At 51.1% G+C, this 20,853-nt stretch overlaps 1 protein-coding gene across 3 annotated transcripts in view; it reads right to left on the bottom strand.

Moving 5' to 3' along the window:
- The window catches only part of NDRG4 (NDRG family member 4), a 170,963-nt gene that overhangs the window by 39,097 nt on the left and 111,013 nt on the right, over positions 1–20,853 (bottom strand). For all 3 annotated transcript variants that reach the window (XM_083165481.1, XM_083165479.1, XM_083165480.1), the window contains 3 exons: positions 9,198–9,303; positions 8,898–9,018; positions 8,759–8,821 (listed from right to left, as the gene is read on the bottom strand). In XM_083165481.1, coding sequence (XP_083021607.1) covers positions 8,759–8,821; positions 8,898–9,018; positions 9,198–9,276 — 263 coding nt within the window. In that variant the 5' untranslated portion in view covers positions 9,277–9,303. The remainder of the gene's footprint in view (positions 1–8,758; positions 8,822–8,897; positions 9,019–9,197; positions 9,304–20,853) is intronic.

Genomic DNA, 20,853 nt, shown 5'->3' with positions numbered 1-20,853 from the left:
CGCATTTATTTTGGCCGGTACTGGTCTACCCACTTTGGTGTATGCAAAGGCTATCACAGACCTCAACCACCTAGCAATAGTCTGCTTAGATGCAGGCCAACCAATCTTGTGTACGTCATACAATACCAACAATGTGTCAGTCTTCCTGACACTCTTCACTCTGTCCACATATATGCGTAAGGCACGCACAACATCCAAAGTTCTCAACTTGTCCCTTTTCTTAGAACCCTCTGGGGGTTGAAACACAGGTAGAACTATCTCCTGATTTAAATGGAAGGTAGACACCACCTTCGGTAAAAACTGAGGCACTGTTCTTAAAACAGCCCTGTCATCATGAAAAATTAAGAAAGGAGATTTACATGACAAAGCTCCCAATTCTGAAACTCTTTTAGCAGATGCTACTGCTAACAAAAACACTAGCTTCCACGTAAGAAACTTAAAGTCAGCCGACCTTAAAGGTTCAAAAGGTGCCTTTTGAAGGCATTCCAAAACCAGTGATAGATCCCAAGGTGCTACTGGTTGCTTGTATGGAGGTTTCAACCTGGATACTCCTTGTAAAAAGGTTTGAATTTCCGGCAAAATGGCTATCTTTTTCTGGAAATAGATGGACAAGGCCGAAATCTGCACCTTCAGTGACTGAAGGCTTAGGCCCGATGAAAAACCATCTTGTAAGAATTCCATCATTCTTGATAGCTTAAAATGAGATGTATGAGCCTTTCTTCTCTCACACCATCGAATGTAAGTCTTCCAGACTCTATAATAATTTGCCGAAGATACAGCTTTTCTGGCTTTTATCATAGTCTGTACTACTGCCTCAGAAAACCCTTTTCTTTTCAAAATGGTGGTTTCAATAGCCAGGCCGTCAAAATCAATCGATCTGAATCCAGGTGATTGAATGGGCCTTGTCTTAGAAGGTCTGGTCTCAGAGGTAGACGCCATGAGTCCACAGACAACCTCTGAAGCCTCGAGTACCAGGATCTCCTTGGCCAATCCGGGGCCACTAAGATCACTGGAACCTTCTGCCCCTGTATTTTCTTCAGAAGTCTCGGTAACATTGGTACTGGTGGGAATGCATAAAGGAGATCTCCCTGCCAGTGAATAGTCATGGCATCCACTGCCTCCGCTAGTGGATCCCTTGTTCTGGCATAGAACCTGGGCACTTGACGGTTGATCCTGGATGCCATCAGGTCCACATCCGGAGTTCCCCACATCGAAGTGATTTGGTGAAACACCTGAGGGTGTAAGCTCCATTCCCCTTCCTTGAGCTCCTCCCTGCTCAGGAAGTCGGCTTCTATATTCTCTATTCCTGGGATGAATATAGCCGATACAGCTGGAACATTCTGTTCCGCCCATAGGAAGATTCTGGACACCTCCCACATGGCCAATTTGCTGCGTGTACCTCCCTGGTGATTCAGATACGCCACAGCTGTGGCATTGTCGGTCTGAATCCTCAAAGGGAGGTTCTGTAACCTGTCTCCCGCCAAGGAAATGACTTTCCAGACAGCTCTCAGCTCCAAGATGTTGATTGGTAACGCTGATTCCTCTGCCGTCCACAGGCCCTGAAGCCTGAGATCCAGGACTATTGCCCCCCAGCCCCTGAGACTGGCGTCGGTAGTTACTATCAACCAGTCCCAGGTCTGTAATGACCGACCCCACTGAAGGGAATCTACTTCTGTCCACCATTTCAAGGATTCTCAGGTGTCCGAAGACAGCACTATCATCTCGGATTTCATGGTCAAAGTGTCTCCTGACCAAGCTGACAAAATGTTCCATTGGAACCTCCGAGAGTGGAACCTGGCAAATTGAAGCGTCTCGAATGACGCCACCATCTTCCCCAGGAGCTTGAGGCACCTCCATACTGAAATGCTCTGAGCCCTGAGAATCTCCTGGACTAGGGTGACCAGATCCCTGGCCTTTACCTCCGGGAGGAATACCCGATGAAGATGGGTGTCCAGTATGACTCCCAAGAATTGGAGCCTTTGTGACGGTACCAACTGAGATTTTTGCAAATTTAAAATCCAGCCGTGAGCCTGCAAAAAACTGATGGCCTCTGCCAAGTGACTCTGCAGCATGGCTGCTGACTCTGCTTTGAACAGGAGATCGTCCAAATAGGGTATTACTGTGATTCCCCTGAGCCTCAGCACCGCCGCCATTACTGACATTATCTTTGTGAATACCCTTGGCGCGGTTGCTAGCCCAAAGGGTAACGCCCGGAATTGTAAATGCAGGTCTCCTATGGCAAACCTCAACAAGGTCTGATGTTCCGGGTGTATAGGAACGTGCAAATATGCGTCCTGGACATCCATGGACGCCAAAAATTCTCCCTGGTCCAGACTCAGGAGTACTGACCGTAGAGACTCCATTTTGAAATGGTCTACCCATAAATGAACATTTAGAGACTTCAAATTTAGTATTGGTCTGAAAGACCCGTCTGGTTTGGGCACCAGGAACAGCGTGGAGTAAAAGCCTTTCTTCCACTCTGTCTTGGGGACTAGTGTCACCACCCCTTTTTCCAAAAGGGAGTGCGCTGCTCTCACAAGAGCTGCACGCAGCCGTGCCTCCTTTGGTAAGGATGTGGGAATGAACCTCTTCGGAGGTGGCCCTCTGAAAGGGATTTTGTAACCCTGTGTTATGATGTCTAGCACCCAGGCATCCTGGTCTAGAGAAGCCCAAGCGTCCCTGAAGAGCGTGAGACGCCCGCCCACTTTTGTCACTGTCGGGCAAAGCCCCTGACAGTCATGCAGAGGGTTTATCCTCTCCTTTATTGGCAGGCTTCTTGTGAAAAGAGCCAAATTTTGACTTTTGTGTCTTGCCTCTAGAGGGCTGAAACCTTCCCCTGAAAGACTGTCCTCGAAAGGACGCACCACCTCTAGGGGAGGGCCGAAAGGACGGCTTAAAAGCAGAAAATCTGGACGTCTGCTTTGCTGAGGAGGCCGGCAGGAATGTACTTTTGCCGCCTGTGGCCTGTTTTATAATCTCCTCTAATTCGGTACCAAAGAGTACCTTTCCTTTGAAGGCTAATGTTTCCAGAGCCTTCTTGGACTCATTGTCTGCTTCCCAGGCTTTTAGCCAAAGCACTCTCCTGGCATTAATGGAGACTGTGGACACTCTGGTTGCCATTTTAATAGCTTCCTCCTCTGCTTCAACTGCATATTCTGCTGCTGCCTTAATCTTTTCTGCCAGCAGTAATGCACCCGGGTCAGCCTGCAGCATGGTGCATAATTCACCAGCCCACTCTATCATGGCCTTAGAAACCCAGGCTGAAGCAATAAGGGGTCGTAAGGTAAACCCCACCCCTTCAAAGATAGCCTTGAGGTTTCCCTCCAGCTTCTTATCCACAGAATCTTTAAAAGCTGCACCGCCCTGTACTGGTAATACAGTAGCCTTGGACAAACGTGCCACTGAAGCGTCCACAACTGGGACCTTTTCCCAGAGCTCCGCATGAGACTCTGGCATGGGGTACAGACTAAGGAATCGCTTAGGCATCTGAAGCCTCTTATCAGGAGTTTTCCAAGCCCCTTCTAACAATTCCTGTAACCCCTCATCTGAAGGAAAAGTAACAGCCTCCTTCCGCTGTCGCTTAAAAACACCTTTAACAGGAGTCTTATCCTCCACAGTCAGCTTTAAAGCCTGCTTCACAGCTATAATGAGATCCTCTATACCAGCAGCAGAGTTCTCTTCCAAATCATCACCCTGATCCCAGGGGATGTCAGTATACTCTCCTTCCTCTTCATCTACCACAGTAGTTAAGGCATAAGACCTTCTAGGGGTCCCTGCCACATCATCCATTTTGTCCAGCATTTCACTGAACCTGTTAATCCCTTTTGCAGTATCCTGCATCACCTGGATAAGTGCAGGATCTGCCTGGGTAAGAGGCAAGGAGCCAGACGACTGCTGAGATGATGGCATAGGTCTCTGTGATTCTACCAGCCCATCACTCTGCCTGTCCAAAAGCTGCACCAAAGCGTTTACTGACCTGCCTAGGGCCCTGGCCCACGCAGGTTCCATATGCTCTGCCCTATGGGGATCACTGCCCATGGGTCTCACATCAGCGCAAGTAATACATAAGCCCCCCTTGGCCATCTGCTCAGGGACAAATTTTTGTGTGCAAACATTGCACGCGCTCAGTGCATTAAGGGCTCCCTCCCCCAAAACCACAGCCTGATGCTCAGACATGACGCAAGTGATAAATGTATATCTATCAGTATACACAGTACAAACAATGTACAAGCGTTTATACAGAGGCAATGCACCCAATCACTTATCTGTCTGTTGGTTTCAACTGCGGGGAAGCGATGCCCAGGAAATCCAAGTCACTCTGCCAGGATCAGTAAGCCAGCTCAGCTCCGCTGCAAGCGTTCTGAAAGGCGCCAAAGTCAGAGTGAAGGAAGAGACCACAGGTCCCTGCTGCTGCGGGGTCCGTGACCTTTTGGCGCCAACCACCCCCAGCAAGCCGCTCCTTAGGTAGGATTTCCTAGTTCCAGTGTCTCCCCCTCAAATGGGGATCACTTGGAACATGCCTGTCACAACGCTGCTGTCCTCTCATCTAGGAGCTCAGCGTGTAAGCTCCGCATAAAATGGCCGCCGCCATCACGGAGCGCCTGTCCCCCATGATCCCCACCTAAGCGTGGAGCCGGTTTCAGGGTACTCCGGAGCCCAGGCAGCCTTTTAGAAAAGGCTATAAGCGCTGCACAGGGGGACCAGACAGTGTCTCCCCTGTGCACAGTGAGCTGACAGGACGCGCTTCTGTCAGCTCCTGCTGCGCAAGCAGTGTGAGGATTCACTATGAGAATCCTCACACTGTGCCTACCTAGCTAGGGTAAAAGTTAATAAAATAATAAAAATCCCCTAACTACTCTAATTCTTCGGCTGCTCCTGCAGCCCTTTAGAATAGCACCCACTCCAGTGGGCACCTAACACGAACTGAAGAGTCCAGGGATGCAGTAGGGGAGGAGCCTACCCTCTAAAACTTTAGGATAGGTGCCTGGCTCCTTCGGACCCTCCTACATCCCAGTGTTGAGCTGTGTCACCAGGACCATTGAAAGAGAAATTGGATTGAACTCTTTGGCATGTGTCATGTCTCGGCCGCGGCAACTCACCCCGCCGGGCTCTACGGTCCTGCGCTGCAGGGGTGCTGGCAGAGAGGGTCTGGGGGTCAGGCTGCATAGCTCTGCAGCAGCCTCCAGTGTCCTAGTGTGGTACTACGCTTCGGTTCCAGCTCCATCTCCGTTATCCAGCTTCTGCTATTCCCTGTTCCTGTTTCCTGAGTTCTGTAGCCAAGTCGGCCATTTCCGTTATCATTATTACCTCCCAGAATCCCGCAAGCCAAGTCGGCCATTTCAGTTATCGTTATTACCTTCCAGAACCCCGCAAACAAGTCGGCCATCTAAGTTACCGTTATTACTGTCCAGAGCCCTTCAAACCAAGTAGGCCGTTTAAGTTACCCTTACACAGGTCTGCTACTCTCACACTTAGCCGGTCTACCTGTAGACGTCTGTTCCCAAGCTCCGTGAGTTCTCCGGGTGAGGGGTCGCGATCTGCTGTACAGCGTAACCCAAACTTCCTTGAGGGAGTCCCTGGAGAAGACCGCTGGGCAGCTAGACTCGGCGCCCTCACCACGGAGTCTTCGACAATACTCACAGCTCAGGATTGATGCGAAGGTCCTACATACAACCCGCTAAGTTTCGAGGACACCCTGCTCACCCTGAACCGTCACCTAAGGTGGGTCCTCAAACTCTGCCGGCCATGACAGCATGTAATCTGGATCTATTTATGACAGGAAAATGGGTACTTATGTAGTATCTGGGCGCTCGATTTTAAAATCGGGTCGGAAAAATCACATCGAATCGCATGCGATCTGATGCGATTTTCCATAGAATTCAATGTTAACATAGTCCTGTTCATTTCCCCACTATCCAAACTCCAAGTGGGCATAGAGTTGATTTTATAAAGCGTGGCGAGCCCGAAGCGTGTCGAGCGCAGCGAGCCCCGCGAGGGGCCGCGGATTATGTAAAAAATGTTCGCGTCCCCTCGCCACGCTTCGGGCACGCTTTATAAGATCAACTCTATGCCCACTTGGAGTTTAATGACAACAGGACCTTGTTAACATTGAATCCTATGCAAAATCGCATCGAATCGCATGCGATATCGGATGTGATTCGATGCGATTTTGCCGAAAATCGAGTCGAATCGCATCTGATTGTATGCCTTAAGGTAAGGCATACAATCAGAAAATCGGCAGCCCAGATACTACATAAGTACCGGAAAATGTTCCAATTCATCTATGAATGTAAATGTCCTAGGGCAGTATTCAATGAGAAAAGTTCTCCGTGTTTTGTGGAGAATTTGTGCTTTGTTCGCCTTGGACGGAGCATTTTGCTCTCCAAAAGCGAGCAACCCTATTCAATGTGAAATTCTCTCCGTCTTTCTAAGTGATTTTCTCCGTGTCTCTCCGTGTAGCAATTCTCCATCTTTTCATGGAGAGCTGGAATGTGAACTTTTAAACTAAAAGGTTTTTTTTTTTAATTTTGGTGTAAAAAAATCAGGTTTTTTTTTCTGTCAAGGGGCATGTTATTTTTATTCATGTGCTTATAGCACATGAATATATATTTAATAAAAAAAAAAAAATTATTATTATTTTTTTTTACACAGTACAGCCAGCAGGTGGCGCCGGAGCGCTCGAGCCGCTCATTAGATATTCATATATTCACTGCACCCGATCGTTAATATGCACGATCGGGTGCAGTGAATACTGGGTCCCCCGCTGGCTATAGGGGGGGGGGCAGCCTGTGCTGCCTGGGTCTCGGAGAGCCCCCCCTCATCTCCACATTCCTCTGGAGCAGCCAGGGAGACTATAATCTCTCTGGCTGCTTCCGTCCCCCGGCTCCCTGAAAGCTCCCTGCCGCGGACGCTCGTCCGCTGCAGGGGTTAAGAATCGCCGCGAGTGGCGGCGAGTCTTAACCACATTGAATAGAGGGAGCAGGAGTGGCAGCGAGCCCTCCGGAACACGGAGAGTGCATGGAGAGCGAAATAAAACGCTCTCCATGCACGGAGAACTTTGTCATTGAATACTGCCCAAAGTCATATACACCTCCTGTACTTATGCTGATTGGGTGAAGAGAGCAGGGTGGATTTACCCCCTGTGGTATACATGTTTGCCTGTAAAAACTGTACTACTACCTGGATCTAAATGCTGCAACATCTGTATGCTGACCCTCTTAGGTAGGAAAGGGTCCTTTTCAGGGCTTATATTTAAGCAATAAAACATCCTTTGCCTCAAGATGTCCGTTTTCATCTTGCGACTAACAGGAATATGCCAAACGTAATCCCGTTTTCCAGCTGTACAGGGTAAAGCATCTAGCAGCTCCAAGCTCTACTCTGCCAGATACCGAAGCAGAGGCCTGGTCCGTGACCAGTGGGGAACAAACCGACGCCAGTTAGGGGTATGTCAGCAGCGTGTCGACGCATACACCCTAGCAGGTAGTACTCAGTTGCCAGCGGTTGGGCCTGCGGAGGTATCATCGGTTGCAGACGCCATGTGGTAGGAGTCTGGTGGTGGCAGCGATATCCCCACCCACTGCGTAGTGGGTGGAGTCAGTAACGGCCCGTAACTGATGGTTACAGGGAATCCCCTATTGGCGAGGTCCCGCAAGACCAGAAACATCTGTGGACCCGGAGGATGTAGCCAGAGCCTAGAGTAGGCATCCGGTCACACCATGTTTGAATCCTAGAGGTAAATCTGGCATGGTGCTGCCAGGCCAGAAGCCTGTAATAACGGTGGAGGAGCGGAGTATCTTGGTGTCCGCTAAAGTCACAGAGGAGCACCATACCATGGCAGCGTGAACAGACAAGGCTAATTGCTTGGAAGACTGAGCTATGATCTCTGCACTCTGGGCCTAATTCAGACCTGATCGCTGATATTGGCACGGTTTGAAACACCTGGGCACGCCTGCATTATTTCAGACACTCCCAGAAAATGACCGGTTACCATCCCAAACGCCGGCTTCCTGTCAGTCAAGCTTCAGCCACTTTGAGTTTATAATCCTCACGCATGTGCCCTATGATCCGTAACACATGTACAGTAATTTTAAAATCGCTCTAATGGGTGATTTTGCTCATCAGCGATAAACTCTGAATCAGGACCCCTGTGCGACCAGCATAAGTGACCGCTGATCACAACCGCAGCGCAAGCATCTTAGTGTTAAATAGGAGTCTTTGATAACCCGGATCCTGACAGCGTGTGTATGAGTGTGTGTATGAGTGTGTGTGTGAGTCTGAGTGTGTCAGATTGTGTTAGCATAAGTCTGAATTTATCAGTTTGTGTGTGTTAGTGAGATTGTGTGTGACATGATAACACATATGTACCTCAGCAACAGCACCAAGAAACCATTGATAAATAGGACAAGTGTGACAGGCTAATAACATGGGCAGGACACAGCAATGGCGTCGGTATACACAGATGGGGATGATGGCCGCCTGCTTCTGGCGGATTGCGTACACAGTGCTGAGGCAGATTACTAATTATTCCCATACTGATCCCATATGGTTGTGTATCTGCTTTGGTCAGTGCTGCTGTATACATGATGGGAACGTGTGAATAACTCACATGGGTGTCAGGTTAACCTACTCTGCAGCCATCTTAGTATCACCTCACATCGTAATGGCTGGACCTTGTTACACACCAGTCTCTGACATGCGGGTATACATGAGTGGTACAGGGTGCATGCTGGGAAATGGTCGTAGAGCCATCATATCCTACCCAAAGTGCTGTAAGATGCTGGGTAACATGGCTGCCAGATTCTCCATGGTGGGATACTGGTAACTGAGAGGAGACACATGGTCAGAATCTTTAGTGCAACAGGTAACCTGAAGCAATACACATGGGGTAAATTACTTACCCCTGGGGGAACTGGGAGGCCCCCACCTGCTGCCCAGGGGCATCTACATGGCACACTACAAAGTGCTTGGCGATCTCCTGCATGTCCTCATAGTTGAAGAAGGTGCTGAAGCAAAGTTTATCTGGAAGATAAGAAGGTTTACTAGTCTTTACCCCCCTCCCCTCATATGTCTTTATCACTATGATTACAGGGCAGACATGGTGCCAGCATTTCTACTGCTGCCCCCCAGGTAATGCTCTCTGTTGTGTGTGTATGTACACATGTCTGCACCGGTTCCAATGGGCACAGCGTCACACTTACGGTTTAAGCCCACATCATGATAGGTGAGTATTGCCGGGCGGTTGCCTTTCGGAGTGCCGCGTATGACGACGTGTAACATGCCATAGGGCGTCTCGATGTCATGTTCCTGGAGGAGAGGAGACAGGTAAAACAGAGAAATCATAGATTACCCCTCTATAAGGCATGCAGTCACTGGGAGCTGATCCCTTCAGTCTGGGGCCACATTGCGCCCAGCACAGAGTGAGAGCTTCGCAGGCGAGTAACAGCAGCCACAGGAGTCCTACTGCATGAGAGACCAGACACACAGACCTCCGACACAGTGCTCTAGGAGAGCTGCAGTACTTCACCCAGAATGTAGGGGGAGCAGGTGTGAGGGGCAGGATGATGGTCAGAACAGGCAGATTTCAGAGCTGCAGTACCTCAGCCATCTTATACGGGGAGCAGGTGTGCAGGTCTGATGGTCAGAACAGGCAGATGTCAGAACTGCAGGACCTCAGCTGGAATGTAGGGGAAGCAGGGGTGAACGGCAAGCCTGATGGTCAGGGCAGGCAGATGTCAGAGCTGCAGTATCTCAGCCAGAATGTAGGAGGGGTAGGTGTGAGGGGCAGACCTGATGGTCAGGATAGGCAGATGTCAGAGCTGCAGGACCTCAGCCGGAATGTAGGGGAGCAGGTGTGAGGGTTACCACAAGACAACAAGATGTGGATCTCCACAGCGCTACCTCCGGAAGTGTTTCTTGATTCCTTATGTAAATATGGATCAAGACTCCAACAACATGGACAAGGAAAAAATATAACAATACAATTTAAGATTAGTGAAGGTCCATTAACTAGATCTCAACTTCTTCCAAATCTCGAAGTGACTCACCTAGTCTAGCTAGGAGATGTTCCCATAACGGTTTCTTTATAAGTAATGTAGGAAATGGAAACTCACCAGAGGGCAGTGCCCTATTTTCATCCAAAGGTATCTTTTATTTTCAATCCAAAGCGACAGGACAATATGTGTCATCCAAGTCACAATTTTATTCCTTAAAAACAGGACGTTCACCCTCCCACTGTACAAGGAAATCCCTCTCCCACCCGGAATGGAAGAGATAAAGTCCAGGTAGTGTAGATGGTAGCACACCAGTGGATAGGGGGTCAGTCCAGAGTTGAATAATCCTTTAAAACACCAACGCGTTTCGAACTCATACAGTTCTTCCTCAGGGTGAAGAGTATAAAAATAAAGTGTATCCGATGGGGTATTTATACCTAAAACAGTCCTGGTCTATAGTAAAACATGGATTCAACAATAAAAATCATTCAATATAAAAAACATATTTTTTCACTGCATTCCGTTTTTAAAATAAGCACTGTGCCTAAATACATATAATACATTTAACCAAACACATATACGAATTATTAAAACTTGTATAAACTGCCTCACACATTGTAGTTGTTAGTCCATTGCATATTTTCCTATTGCTGGCTGCTGTACGCTGTGTCCGGCCAGTTTACTCGTCACTTCCGGGTCCAGCTTCTAATAGCATGGAACGCAACTTGCGTTCCAAACGTCCGGACATCACTTCCGGTCTGACGCACTTCCGGGTTTTGAACCGCACGCAGTGTGTGGATTTGGCCAGCAGCGTTGATCTCAGGCACATAGCTGTGCACCTCATAGGGGGTATCAGCCAGTTTATTGTATTTTAGCAGGAATGCCCAATATTTCGATCCATGTGGACACACAAACATGAAAAGAAAAAGGAATAATTAGAAAATCAATTCCTCACTTGAATTACGTAAAGACATAAGAAATACTATGCCAACATTGACATCTAGTGGTCATATTTAATAATTACAGGAGTCTGAAAGATTAAATAGCAAAATTCATAGAAAACATTTGAGCTCGAATTCTACATTCAAACCCCTGGGAGTTAAAGTTTTAAGCTCATAAATAAGTTTCATTTCTGTCTGTGATAACCTGAGCTCTCTATCATTTATCCTCCAATTTGCTTGCACAACCCTAATACCACAAAAAGATCTTATGTGGCTGGGATCACTTCCATGTACATTTTTGAAATGAAGGGACACATTATGGGTCTCTACTCCCTTTCTGATGTTTCGGACATGCTCTGCTAGGCGAATTTTCAGGGCCCGGGTGGTTTTGCCCACATATTGTTTGTCACAAGAGCAGGTCAGTAAGTATACACAGAATTTCATGTCACATGTAATAAAATCCTTTATTTCAAACAAACAGACATTTGAAATAAAGGATTTTATTACATGTGACACGAAATTCTGTGTATACTTACTGACCTGCTCTTGTGACAAACAATATGTGGGCAAAACCACCCGGGCCCTGAAAATTCGCCTAGCAGAGCACGTCCGAAACATCAGAAAGGGAGTAGAGACCCATAATGTGTCCCTTCATTTCAAAAATGTACATGGAAGTGATCCCAGCCACATAAGATCTTTTTGTGGTATTAGGGTTGTGCAAGCAAATTGGAGGATAAATGATAGAGAGCTCAGGTTATCACAGACAGAAATGAAACTTATTTATGAGCTTAAAACTTTAACTCCCAGGGGTTTGAATGTAGAATTCGAGCTCAAATGTTTTCTATGAATTTTGCTATTTAATCTTTCAGACTCCTGTAATTATTAAATATGACCACTAGATGTCAATGTTGGCATAGTATTTCTTATGTCTTTACGTAATTCAAGTGAGGAATTGATTTTCTAATTATTCCTTTTTCTTTTCATGTTTGTGTGTCCACATGGATCGAAATATTGGGCATTCCTGCTAAAATACAATGAACTGGCTGATACCCCCTATGAGGTGCACAGCTATGTGCCTGAGATCAACGCTGCTGGCCAAATCCACACACTGCGTGCGGTTCAAAACCCGGAAGTGCGTCAGACCGGAAGTGATGTCCGGACGTTTGGAACGCAAGTTGCGTTCCATGCTATTAGAAGCTGGACCCGGAAGTGACGAGTAAACCGGCCGGACACAGCGTACAGCAGCCAGCAATAGGAAAATATGCAATGGACTAACAACTACAATGTGTGAGGCAGTTTATACAAGTTTTAATAATTCGTATATGTGTTTGGTTAAATGTATTATATGTATTTAGGCACAGTGCTTATTTTAAAAACGGAATGCAGTGAAAAAATATGTTTTTTATATTGAATGATTTTTATTGTTGAATCCATGTTTTACTATAGACCAGGACTGTTTTAGGTATAAATACCCCATCGGATACACTTTATTTTTATACTCTTCACCCTGAGGAAGAACTGTATGAGTTTGAAACGCGTTGGTGTTTTAAAGGATTATTCAACTCTGGACTGACCCCCTATCCACTGGTGTGCTACCATCTACACTACCTGGACTTTATCTCTTCCATTCCGGGTGGGAGAGGGATTTCCTTGTACAGTGGGAGGGTGAACGTCCTGTTTTTAAGGAATAAAATTGTGACTTTTGGATGACACATATTGTCCTGTCGCTTTGGATAGAAAATAAAAGATACCTTTGGATGAAAATAGGGCACTGCGCTCTGGTGAGTTTCCATTTCCTACATTACTTATAAAGAAACCGTTATGGGAACATCTCCTAGCTAGACTAGGTGAGTCACTTCGAGATTTGGAAGAAGTTGAGATCTAGTTTATGGACCTTCACTAATCTTAAATTGTATTGTTATATTTTTTCTCTGTCCATGTTGTTGGAGTCTTGATCCATATTTACATAAGGAATCAAGAAACACTTCCGGAGGAAGCGCTGTGGAGATCCACATCTTGTTGTCTTGTGGTAATTCTTTTTTGGGTTTGGTATCCCAATTCTGTGGTATTTCCAGCAGCAATCTCTGTTTGTGAGCGCGAGTAACTTGTGTCATTTCTTGTACCGAGCAGGTGTGAGGGACAGGCCTGGTGGTCAGGGCAGGCAGATGTCAGAGCTGCACTACCTCGGCCTTCATGTATGGGGAGCAGATGTGAGGGGCAGGCCTGATGGTCAGGGCAGGCAGATGTCAGAGCTGCAGTACCTCAGCTGTCCTGTAGGGAAAGCAGGTGTGAGGGGCAGGCTGATGGCCAGGGAAGGCATATGTCAGAGCTGCAGTACCTCAGCCATCATGTAGGGGGAGCAGATGGGATGGGCAGACCTGATGCTCAGGGCTGGCAGATGTCAGAGCTGCAGCACATCAGCCGTCATATAGGGGGAGCAGGTGTGAGGAGCAGGCCTAAAGGCCAAGGAAGGCAGTTATCAGAGCTGCAGTACTTTAGCCGGAATGTAGAGGGGGGGAGGGCAGCTGTAAGGGGCAGACCTGATGGTCAGCACAGGCAAATGTCAGAGCTGCAGGACCTCAGCCGGAATGTAGGGGAGCAGGTGTGAGGGACAGGCCTGGTGGTCAGGGCAGGCAGATGTCAGAGCTGCAGTACCTCAGCCAGAATGTAGAGGGAGCAGGTGTGAGGGACAGGCCTGATGGCTAGGGCAGGCAGATGTCAGAGCTGCAATACCTCAGTCATCATGTAGAGGGAGCAGGTTTGTGGGGCAGACCTGATAATCAGGGCTGGCAGATGTCACAGCTACAGCACCTCAGCTGTCATGTAGGGGGAGCAGTTGTGAGGAGGAGGCCTGATGACCAGGGAAGGCAGATGTCAGAGCTGTAGTACCCCAGCCGTCATGTAGGGGGAGCAGGTGGGAGGGGCAGAAATGATGCTCAGGGCTGGCAGATGTCACAGCTGCAGCACCACAGCCGTTATATAGGGGGAGCTGGTGTGAGGGGCAGGCCTGACGGTGAGGGCAGGCAGATGTCAGAGCTGCAGGACCTCAGCCGGAATGTAGAGGGAGGAAGTGTGCATAGCAGGCCTGATGGCCAGGACAGGCAGATGTCAGAGCTGCAGTGCCTCAGGTGGAATGTAGGTGGAGCAGGTGTGAGGGGCAGGCAGATTTCATAGCAGCAGTACCTCAGCCGTCATGTAGGGGGAGCAGGTGTGAGGGGCAGGCAGATGTCAGAGCTGAAGAACCTTAGCCATCACATAGGGGGAAAAGGTGTGAGGGGCAGGCCTGACAGAAAGGGCAGGCAGATGTCAGAGCTGCACTACATCGGCCTTCATGTAGGGGGAACCGGTGTGAGGGGCAGGCCTGATGGTCAGGGAATGCAGATGTCAGAGCTGCAGTACCTCAGCCAGAATGTAGGGGGAGCAGGTATGAGGGGCAAACCTGATGGTCAGGGCAAGCAGATGTCAGTGCTGCAATACCTCAGCCGTCATGTAGGGGGGAGCAGGTGTGAGGGGCAGGCCTGATGATCAATGCAGGCAGATGTCAGAACTGCAGTACCTAAGCTGGAATGTAGGGGAAGCAGGTGTGAATCCGGCAGATGTCAGAGCTGCAGTACCTCAGCCATCATATAAGGGGAGAAGGTGTGAGGGGCAGGCCTGATGATCAATGCAGGCAAATGTCAGAGCTGCAGTACCTCAGCCGTCATGTAGTGGGAGAAGGTGTGAATCAGGCAAACCTGATGGTCAGGGCAAGCAGATGTCAGAGCTGCAGTAAATCAGCCATCATGTAGGGGAGCAGGTGTGAGGAGCAGGCCTGATGGCCAGGGCAGGCAGATATCGGAGCTGCAGTACCTCAGTCGTCATATAGGGGGAGCAGATGTGAGGGGCAGGCCTAAAGGACAGGGAAGGCAGATGTCAGAGCTGCAGTAACTAAGCTGGAATGTAGGGGGGCAGGTGTCAGGGGAAGACCTGATGGTCAGGACAGGAATATGTCAGAGCTGAAGAACCTAAGCCAACACTTGGGGGAGCAGGTGTGAAGGGCAGGCCTGACAGACAAGGCAGGAAGAGGTCAGAGCTGCAGTACCTCAGCTGGAATGTAGGGGGAGCAGGTGTGAGGGGCAAACCTTATGGTCAGGGCAGGCAGATGTCAGAGCTGCAGTACCTCAGCTGTCATGTAGGGGGAGCAGGTGTGAGGGGCAGGCCTGATGGCCAGGGCAGGCATATGTCAGAGCTGCAGTACCTCAGCCGTCATGTAGAGGGAGCAGGTGTGAATGGCAGGCCTGATGGCCAGGGCAGGCAGGGGTCAGAGCTGCAGTACCTCAGCCATCATGTAGGGGGAGCAGGTGTGAGGGGCAGGCCTGATGATTAGTGCAGCCAGATGTCAGAATTGCAGTACCTCAGCCGGAATATAGGGGGAGCAGGTGTGAATGGCATGCCTGATGGCCAGGGCAGGCAGATGTCAGAGCTGCAGTACCTCAGCTATCATGTAGGGGGAGAAGGTGTGAGGGACAGGCCTGATAATCAGTGCAGGCAGATGTCAGAACTGCAGTACCTCAGCCGGAATGTAGAGGGAGGAAGTGTGCATAGCAGGCCTGATGGCCAGGGCAGGCAGATGTCAGAGCTGCAGTACCTCAGCCATCATGTATGGGGAGCAGGTGTGAAGGGCAGGCCTTATGGGCAAGGCAGGCAGATGTCAGAGCTGCAGTGCCTCAGCCAGAATGTAGGGGAGCAGGTGTGAGGGGCAGGCAGATGTCATAGCTGCAGTACCTCAGCCGTCATGTAGGGGGAGCAGGTGTGAGGGGCAGGCAGATGTCAGAGCTGAAGGACCTTAGCCATCACATAGGGGGAAAAGGTGTGAGGGGCAGGCCTGACAGAAAGGGCAGGCAGATGTCAGAGCTGTACTACATCGGCCTTCATGTAGGGGGAGCCGGTGTGAGGGGCAGGCCTGATGGTCAGGGAATGCAGATGTCAGAGCTGCAGTACCTCAGCCAGAATGTAGGGGGAGCCGGTGTGAGGGGCAAACCTGATGGTCAGGGCAAGCAGATGTCAGTGCTGCAATACCTCAGCCGTCATGTAGGGGGAGCAGGTGTGAGGGGCAGGCCTGACAAACATGGCAGGCGAATGTCAGAGCTGCAGTACCTCAGCCGTCATGTAGGGGGAGAAGGTGTGAGGGGCAGGCCTGATGATCAATGCAGGCAGATGTCAGAACTGCAGTACCTAAGCCAGAATGTAGGGGAAGCAGGTGTGAATCCGGCAGATGTCAGAGCTGCAGTACCTCAGCCATCATATAAGGGGAGAAGGTGTGAGGGGCAGGCCTGATGATCAATGCAGGCAAATGTCAGAGCTGCAGTACCTCAGCCGTCATGTAGTGGGAGAAGGTGTGAATCAGGCAAACCTGATGGTCAGGGCAAGCAGATGTCAGAGCTGCAGTAAATCAGCCATCATGTAGGGGAGCAGGTGTGAGGGGCAGGCCTGATGGCCAGGGCAGGCAGATATCGGAGCTGCAGTACCTCAGTCGTCATATAGGGGGAGCAGATGTGAGGGGCAGGCCTAAAGGACAGGGAAGGCAGATGTAAGAGCTGCAGTAAGCAAGCTGGAATGTAGGGGGGCAGGTGTCAGGGGAAGACCTGATGGTCAGGACAGGAATATGTCAGAGCTGAAGGACCTAAGCCATCACTTGGGGGAGCAGGTGTGAAGGGCAGGCCTGACAGACAAGGCAGGAAGAGGTCAGAGCTGCAGTACCTCAGCTGGAATGTAGGGGGAGCAGGTGTGAGTGACAGGCCTGATGGTCAGGGCAGGCAGATGTCAGAGCTGCAGTGCCTCAGCCGGAATGTAGGGGGGCAGGTGTGAGGGGCAGGCAGATGTCATAGCTGCAGTACCTCAACCGTCATGTAGGGGGAGCAGGTGTGAGGGGCAGGCAGATGTCAGAGCTGAAGGACCTTAGCCATCACATAGGGGGAAAAGGTGTGAGGGGCAGGCCTGACAGAAAGGGCAGGCAGATGTCAGAGCTGCACTACATCGGCCTTCATGTAGGAGGAGCCGGTGTGAGGGGCAGGCCTGATGGTCAGGGAATGCAGATGTCAGAGCTGCAGTACCTCAGCCAGAATGTAGGGGGAGCAGGTATGAGGGGCAAACCTGATGGTCAGGGCAAGCAGATCTCAGTGCTGCAATACCTCAGCCGTCATGTAGGGGGAGCAGGTGTGAGGGGCAGGCCTGACAAACATGGCAGGCGAATGTCAGAGCTGCAGTACCTCAGCCGTCATGTAGGGGGAGAAGGTGTGAGGGGCAGGCCTGATGATCAATGCAGGCAGATGTCAGAACTGCAGTACCTAAGCCAGAATGTAGGGGAAGCAGGTGTGAATCCGGCAGATGTCAGAGCTGCAGTACCTCAGCCATCATATAAGGGGAGAAGGTGTGAGGGGCAGGCCTGATGATCAATGCAGGCAAATGTCAGAGCTGCAGTACCTCAGCCGTCATGTAGTGGGAGAAGGTGTGAATCAGGCAAACCTGATGGTCAGGGCAAGCAGATGTCAGAGCTGCAGTAAATCAGCCATCATGTAGGGGAGCAGGTGTGAGGGGCAGGCCTGATGGCCAGGGCAGGCAGATATCGGAGCTGCAGTACCTCAGTCGTCATATAGGGGGAGCAGATGTGAGGGGCAGGCCTAAAGGACAGGGAAGGCAGATGTCAGAGCTGCAGTAACTAAGCTGGAATGTAGGGGGGCAGTTGTCAGGGGAAGACCTGATGGACAGGACAGGAATATGTCAGAGCTGAAGGACCTAAGCCATCACTTGGGGGAGCAGGTGTGAAGGGCAGGCCTGACAGACAAGGCAGGAAGAGGTCAGAGCTGCAGTACCTCAGCTGGAATGTAGGGGGAGCAGGTGTGAGTGACAGGCCTGATGGTCAGGGCAGGCAGATGTCAGAGCTGCAGTGCCTCAGCCGGAATGTAGGGGGAGCAGGTATGAGGGGCAAACCTTATGGTCAGGGCCGGCAGATGTCAGAGCTGCAGTACCTCAGCCGTCATGTAGAGGGAGCAGGTGTGAGCGGCAGGCCTGACATCCAGGGCAGGCAGATGTCAGAGCTGCAGCACCTCAGCCGTCATGTAGGCGGAGCAGGTGTGAGGGGCAGACCTGACAAACAGGGCAGGCAGATGTCAGAGCTGCACTACCTCGGCCTTCATGTATGGGGAGCAGATGTGAGGGGCAGGCCTGATGGTCAGGGCAGGCAGATGTCAGAGCTGCAGTACCTCAGCTGTCCTGTAGGGGAAGCAGGTGTGATGGGCAGGCTGATGGCCAGGGAAGGCAGATGTCAGAGCTGCAGTACCTCAGCCATCATGTAGGGGGAGCAGATGGGATGGGCAGACCTGATGCTCAGGGCTGGCAGATGTCAGAGCTGCAGCACATCAGCCGTCATATAGGGGGAGCAGGTGTGAGGAGCAGGCCTAAAGGCCAAGGAAGGCAGTTGTCAGAGCTGCAGTACTTTAGCCGGAATGTAGAGGGGGGAGGGCAGCTGTAAGGGGCAGACCTGATGGTCAGGACAGGCAAATGTCAGAGCTGCAGGACCTCAGCCGGAATGTAGGGAAGCAGGTGTGAGGGACAGGCCTGGTGGTCAGGGCAGGCAGATGTCAGAGCTGCAGTACCTCAGCCAGAATGTAGAGGGAGCAGGTGTGAGGGACAGGCCTGATGGCTAGGGCAGGCAGATGTCAGAGCTGCAATACCTCAGCCATCATGTAGAGGGAGCAGGTTTGTGGGGCAGACCTGATACTCAGGGCTGGCAGATGTCAGAGCTGTAGTACCCCAGCCGTCATGTAGATGGAGCAGGTGGGAGGGGCAGAAATGATGCTCAGGGCTGGCAGATGTCACAGCTGCAGCACCACAGCCGTTATATAGGGGGAGCTGGTGTGAGGGGCAGGCCTGACGGTGAGGGCAGGCAGATGTCAGAGCTGCAGGACCTCAGCCGGAATGTAGAGGGAGGAAGTGTGCATAGCAGGCCTGATGGCCAGGGCAGGCAGATGTCAGAGCTGCAGTGCCTCAGGTGGAATGTAGGTGGAGCAGGTGTGAGGGGCAGGCAGATTTCATAGCAGCAGTACCTCAGCCGTCATGTAGGGGGAGCAGGTGTGAGGGGCAGGCAGATGTCAGAGCTGAAGGACCTTAGCCATCACATAGGGGGAAAAGGTGTGAGGGGCAGGCCTGACAGAAAGGGCAGGCAGATGTCAGAGCTGCACTACATCGGCCTTCATGTAGGGGGAGCCGGTGTGAGGGGCAGGCCTGATGGTCAGGGAATGCAGATGTCAGAGCTGCAGTACCTCAGCCAGAATGTAGGGGGAGCAGGTATGAGGGGCAAACCTGATGGTCAGGGCAAGCAGATGTCAGTGCTGCAATACCTCAGCCGTCATGTAGGGGGGAGCAGGTGTGAGGGGCAGGCCTGATGATCAATGCAGGCAGATGTCAGAACTGCAGTACCTAAGCCGGAATGTAGGGGAAGCAGGTGTGAATCCGGCAGATGTCAGAGCTGCAGTACCTCAGCCATCATATAAGGGGAGAAGGTGTGAGGGGCAGGCCTGATGATCAATGCAGGCAAATGTCAGAGCTGCAGTACCTCAGCCGTCATGTAGTGGGAGAAGGTGTGAATCAGGCAAACCTGATGGTCAGGGCAAGCAGATGTCAGAGCTGCAGTAAATCAGCCATCATGTAGGGGAGCAGGTGTGAGGGGCAGGCCTGATGGCCAGGGCAGGCAGATATCGGAGCTGCAGTACCTCAGTCGTCATATAGGGGGAGCAGATGTGAGGGGCAGGCCTAAAGGACAGGGAAGGCAGATGTCAGAGCTGCAGTAACTAAGCTGGAATGTAGGGGGGCAGGTGTCAGGGGAAGACCTGATGGTCAGGACAGGAATATGTCAGAGCTGAAGGACCTAAGCCATCACTTGGGGGAGCAGGTGTGAAGGGCAGGCCTGATGGTCAGGGCAGGAAGAGGTCAGAGCTGCAGTACCTCAGCTGGAATGTAGGGGGAGCAGGTGTGAGTGACAGGCCTGATGGTCAGGGCAGGCAGATGTCAGAGCTGCAGTGCCTCAGCCGGAATGTAGGGGGAGCAGGTATGAGGGGCAAACCTTATGGTCAGGGCCGGCAGATGTCAGAGCTGCAGTACCTCAGCCGTCATGTAGAGGGAGCAGGTGTGAGCGGCAGGCCTGACATCCAGGGCAGGCAGATGTCAGAGCTGCAGCACCTCAGCCGTCATGTAGGCGGAGCAGGTGTGAGGGGCAGACCTGACAAACAGGGCAGGCAGATGTCAGAGCTGCACTACCTCGGCCTTCATGTATGGGGAGCAGATGTGAGGGGCAGGCCTGATGGTCAGGGCAGGCAGATGTCAGAGCTGCAGTACCTCAGCTGTCCTGTAGGGGAAGCAGGTGTGATGGGCAGGCTGATGGCCAGGGAAGGCAGATGTCAGAGCTGCAGTACCTCAGCCATCATGTAGGGGGAGCAGATGGGATGGGCAGACCTGATGCTCAGGGCTGGCAGATGTCAGAGCTGCAGCACATCAGCCGTCATATAGGGGGAGCAGGTGTGAGGAGCAGGCCTAAAGGCCAAGGAAGGCAGTTGTCAGAGCTGCAGTACTTTAGCCGGAATGTAGAGGGGGGGAGGGCAGCTGTAAGGGGCAGACCTGATGGTCAGGACAGGCAAATGTCAGAGCTGCAGGACCTCAGCCGGAATGTAGGGAAGCAGGTGTGAGGGACAGGCCTGGTGGTCAGGGCAGGCAGATGTCAGAGCTGCAGTACCTCAGCCAGAATGTAGAGGGAGCAGGTGTGAGGGACAGGCCTGATGGCTAGGGCAGGCAGATGTCAGAGCTGCAATACCTCAGCCATCATGTAGAGGGAGCAGGTTTGTGGGGCAGACCTGATACTCAGGGCTGGCAGATGTCAGAGCTGTAGTACC

The sequence above is a fragment of the Crinia signifera genome, chromosome 11 (assembly GCF_055691185.1).
Source record: "Crinia signifera chromosome 11, ASM5569118v1, whole genome shotgun sequence".
NCBI lineage: Eukaryota > Metazoa > Chordata > Amphibia > Anura > Myobatrachidae > Crinia > Crinia signifera.
The sequence above is the reverse complement of the archived record's forward strand: the minus strand, read 5'-3'. Positions and strand labels throughout refer to the sequence as shown.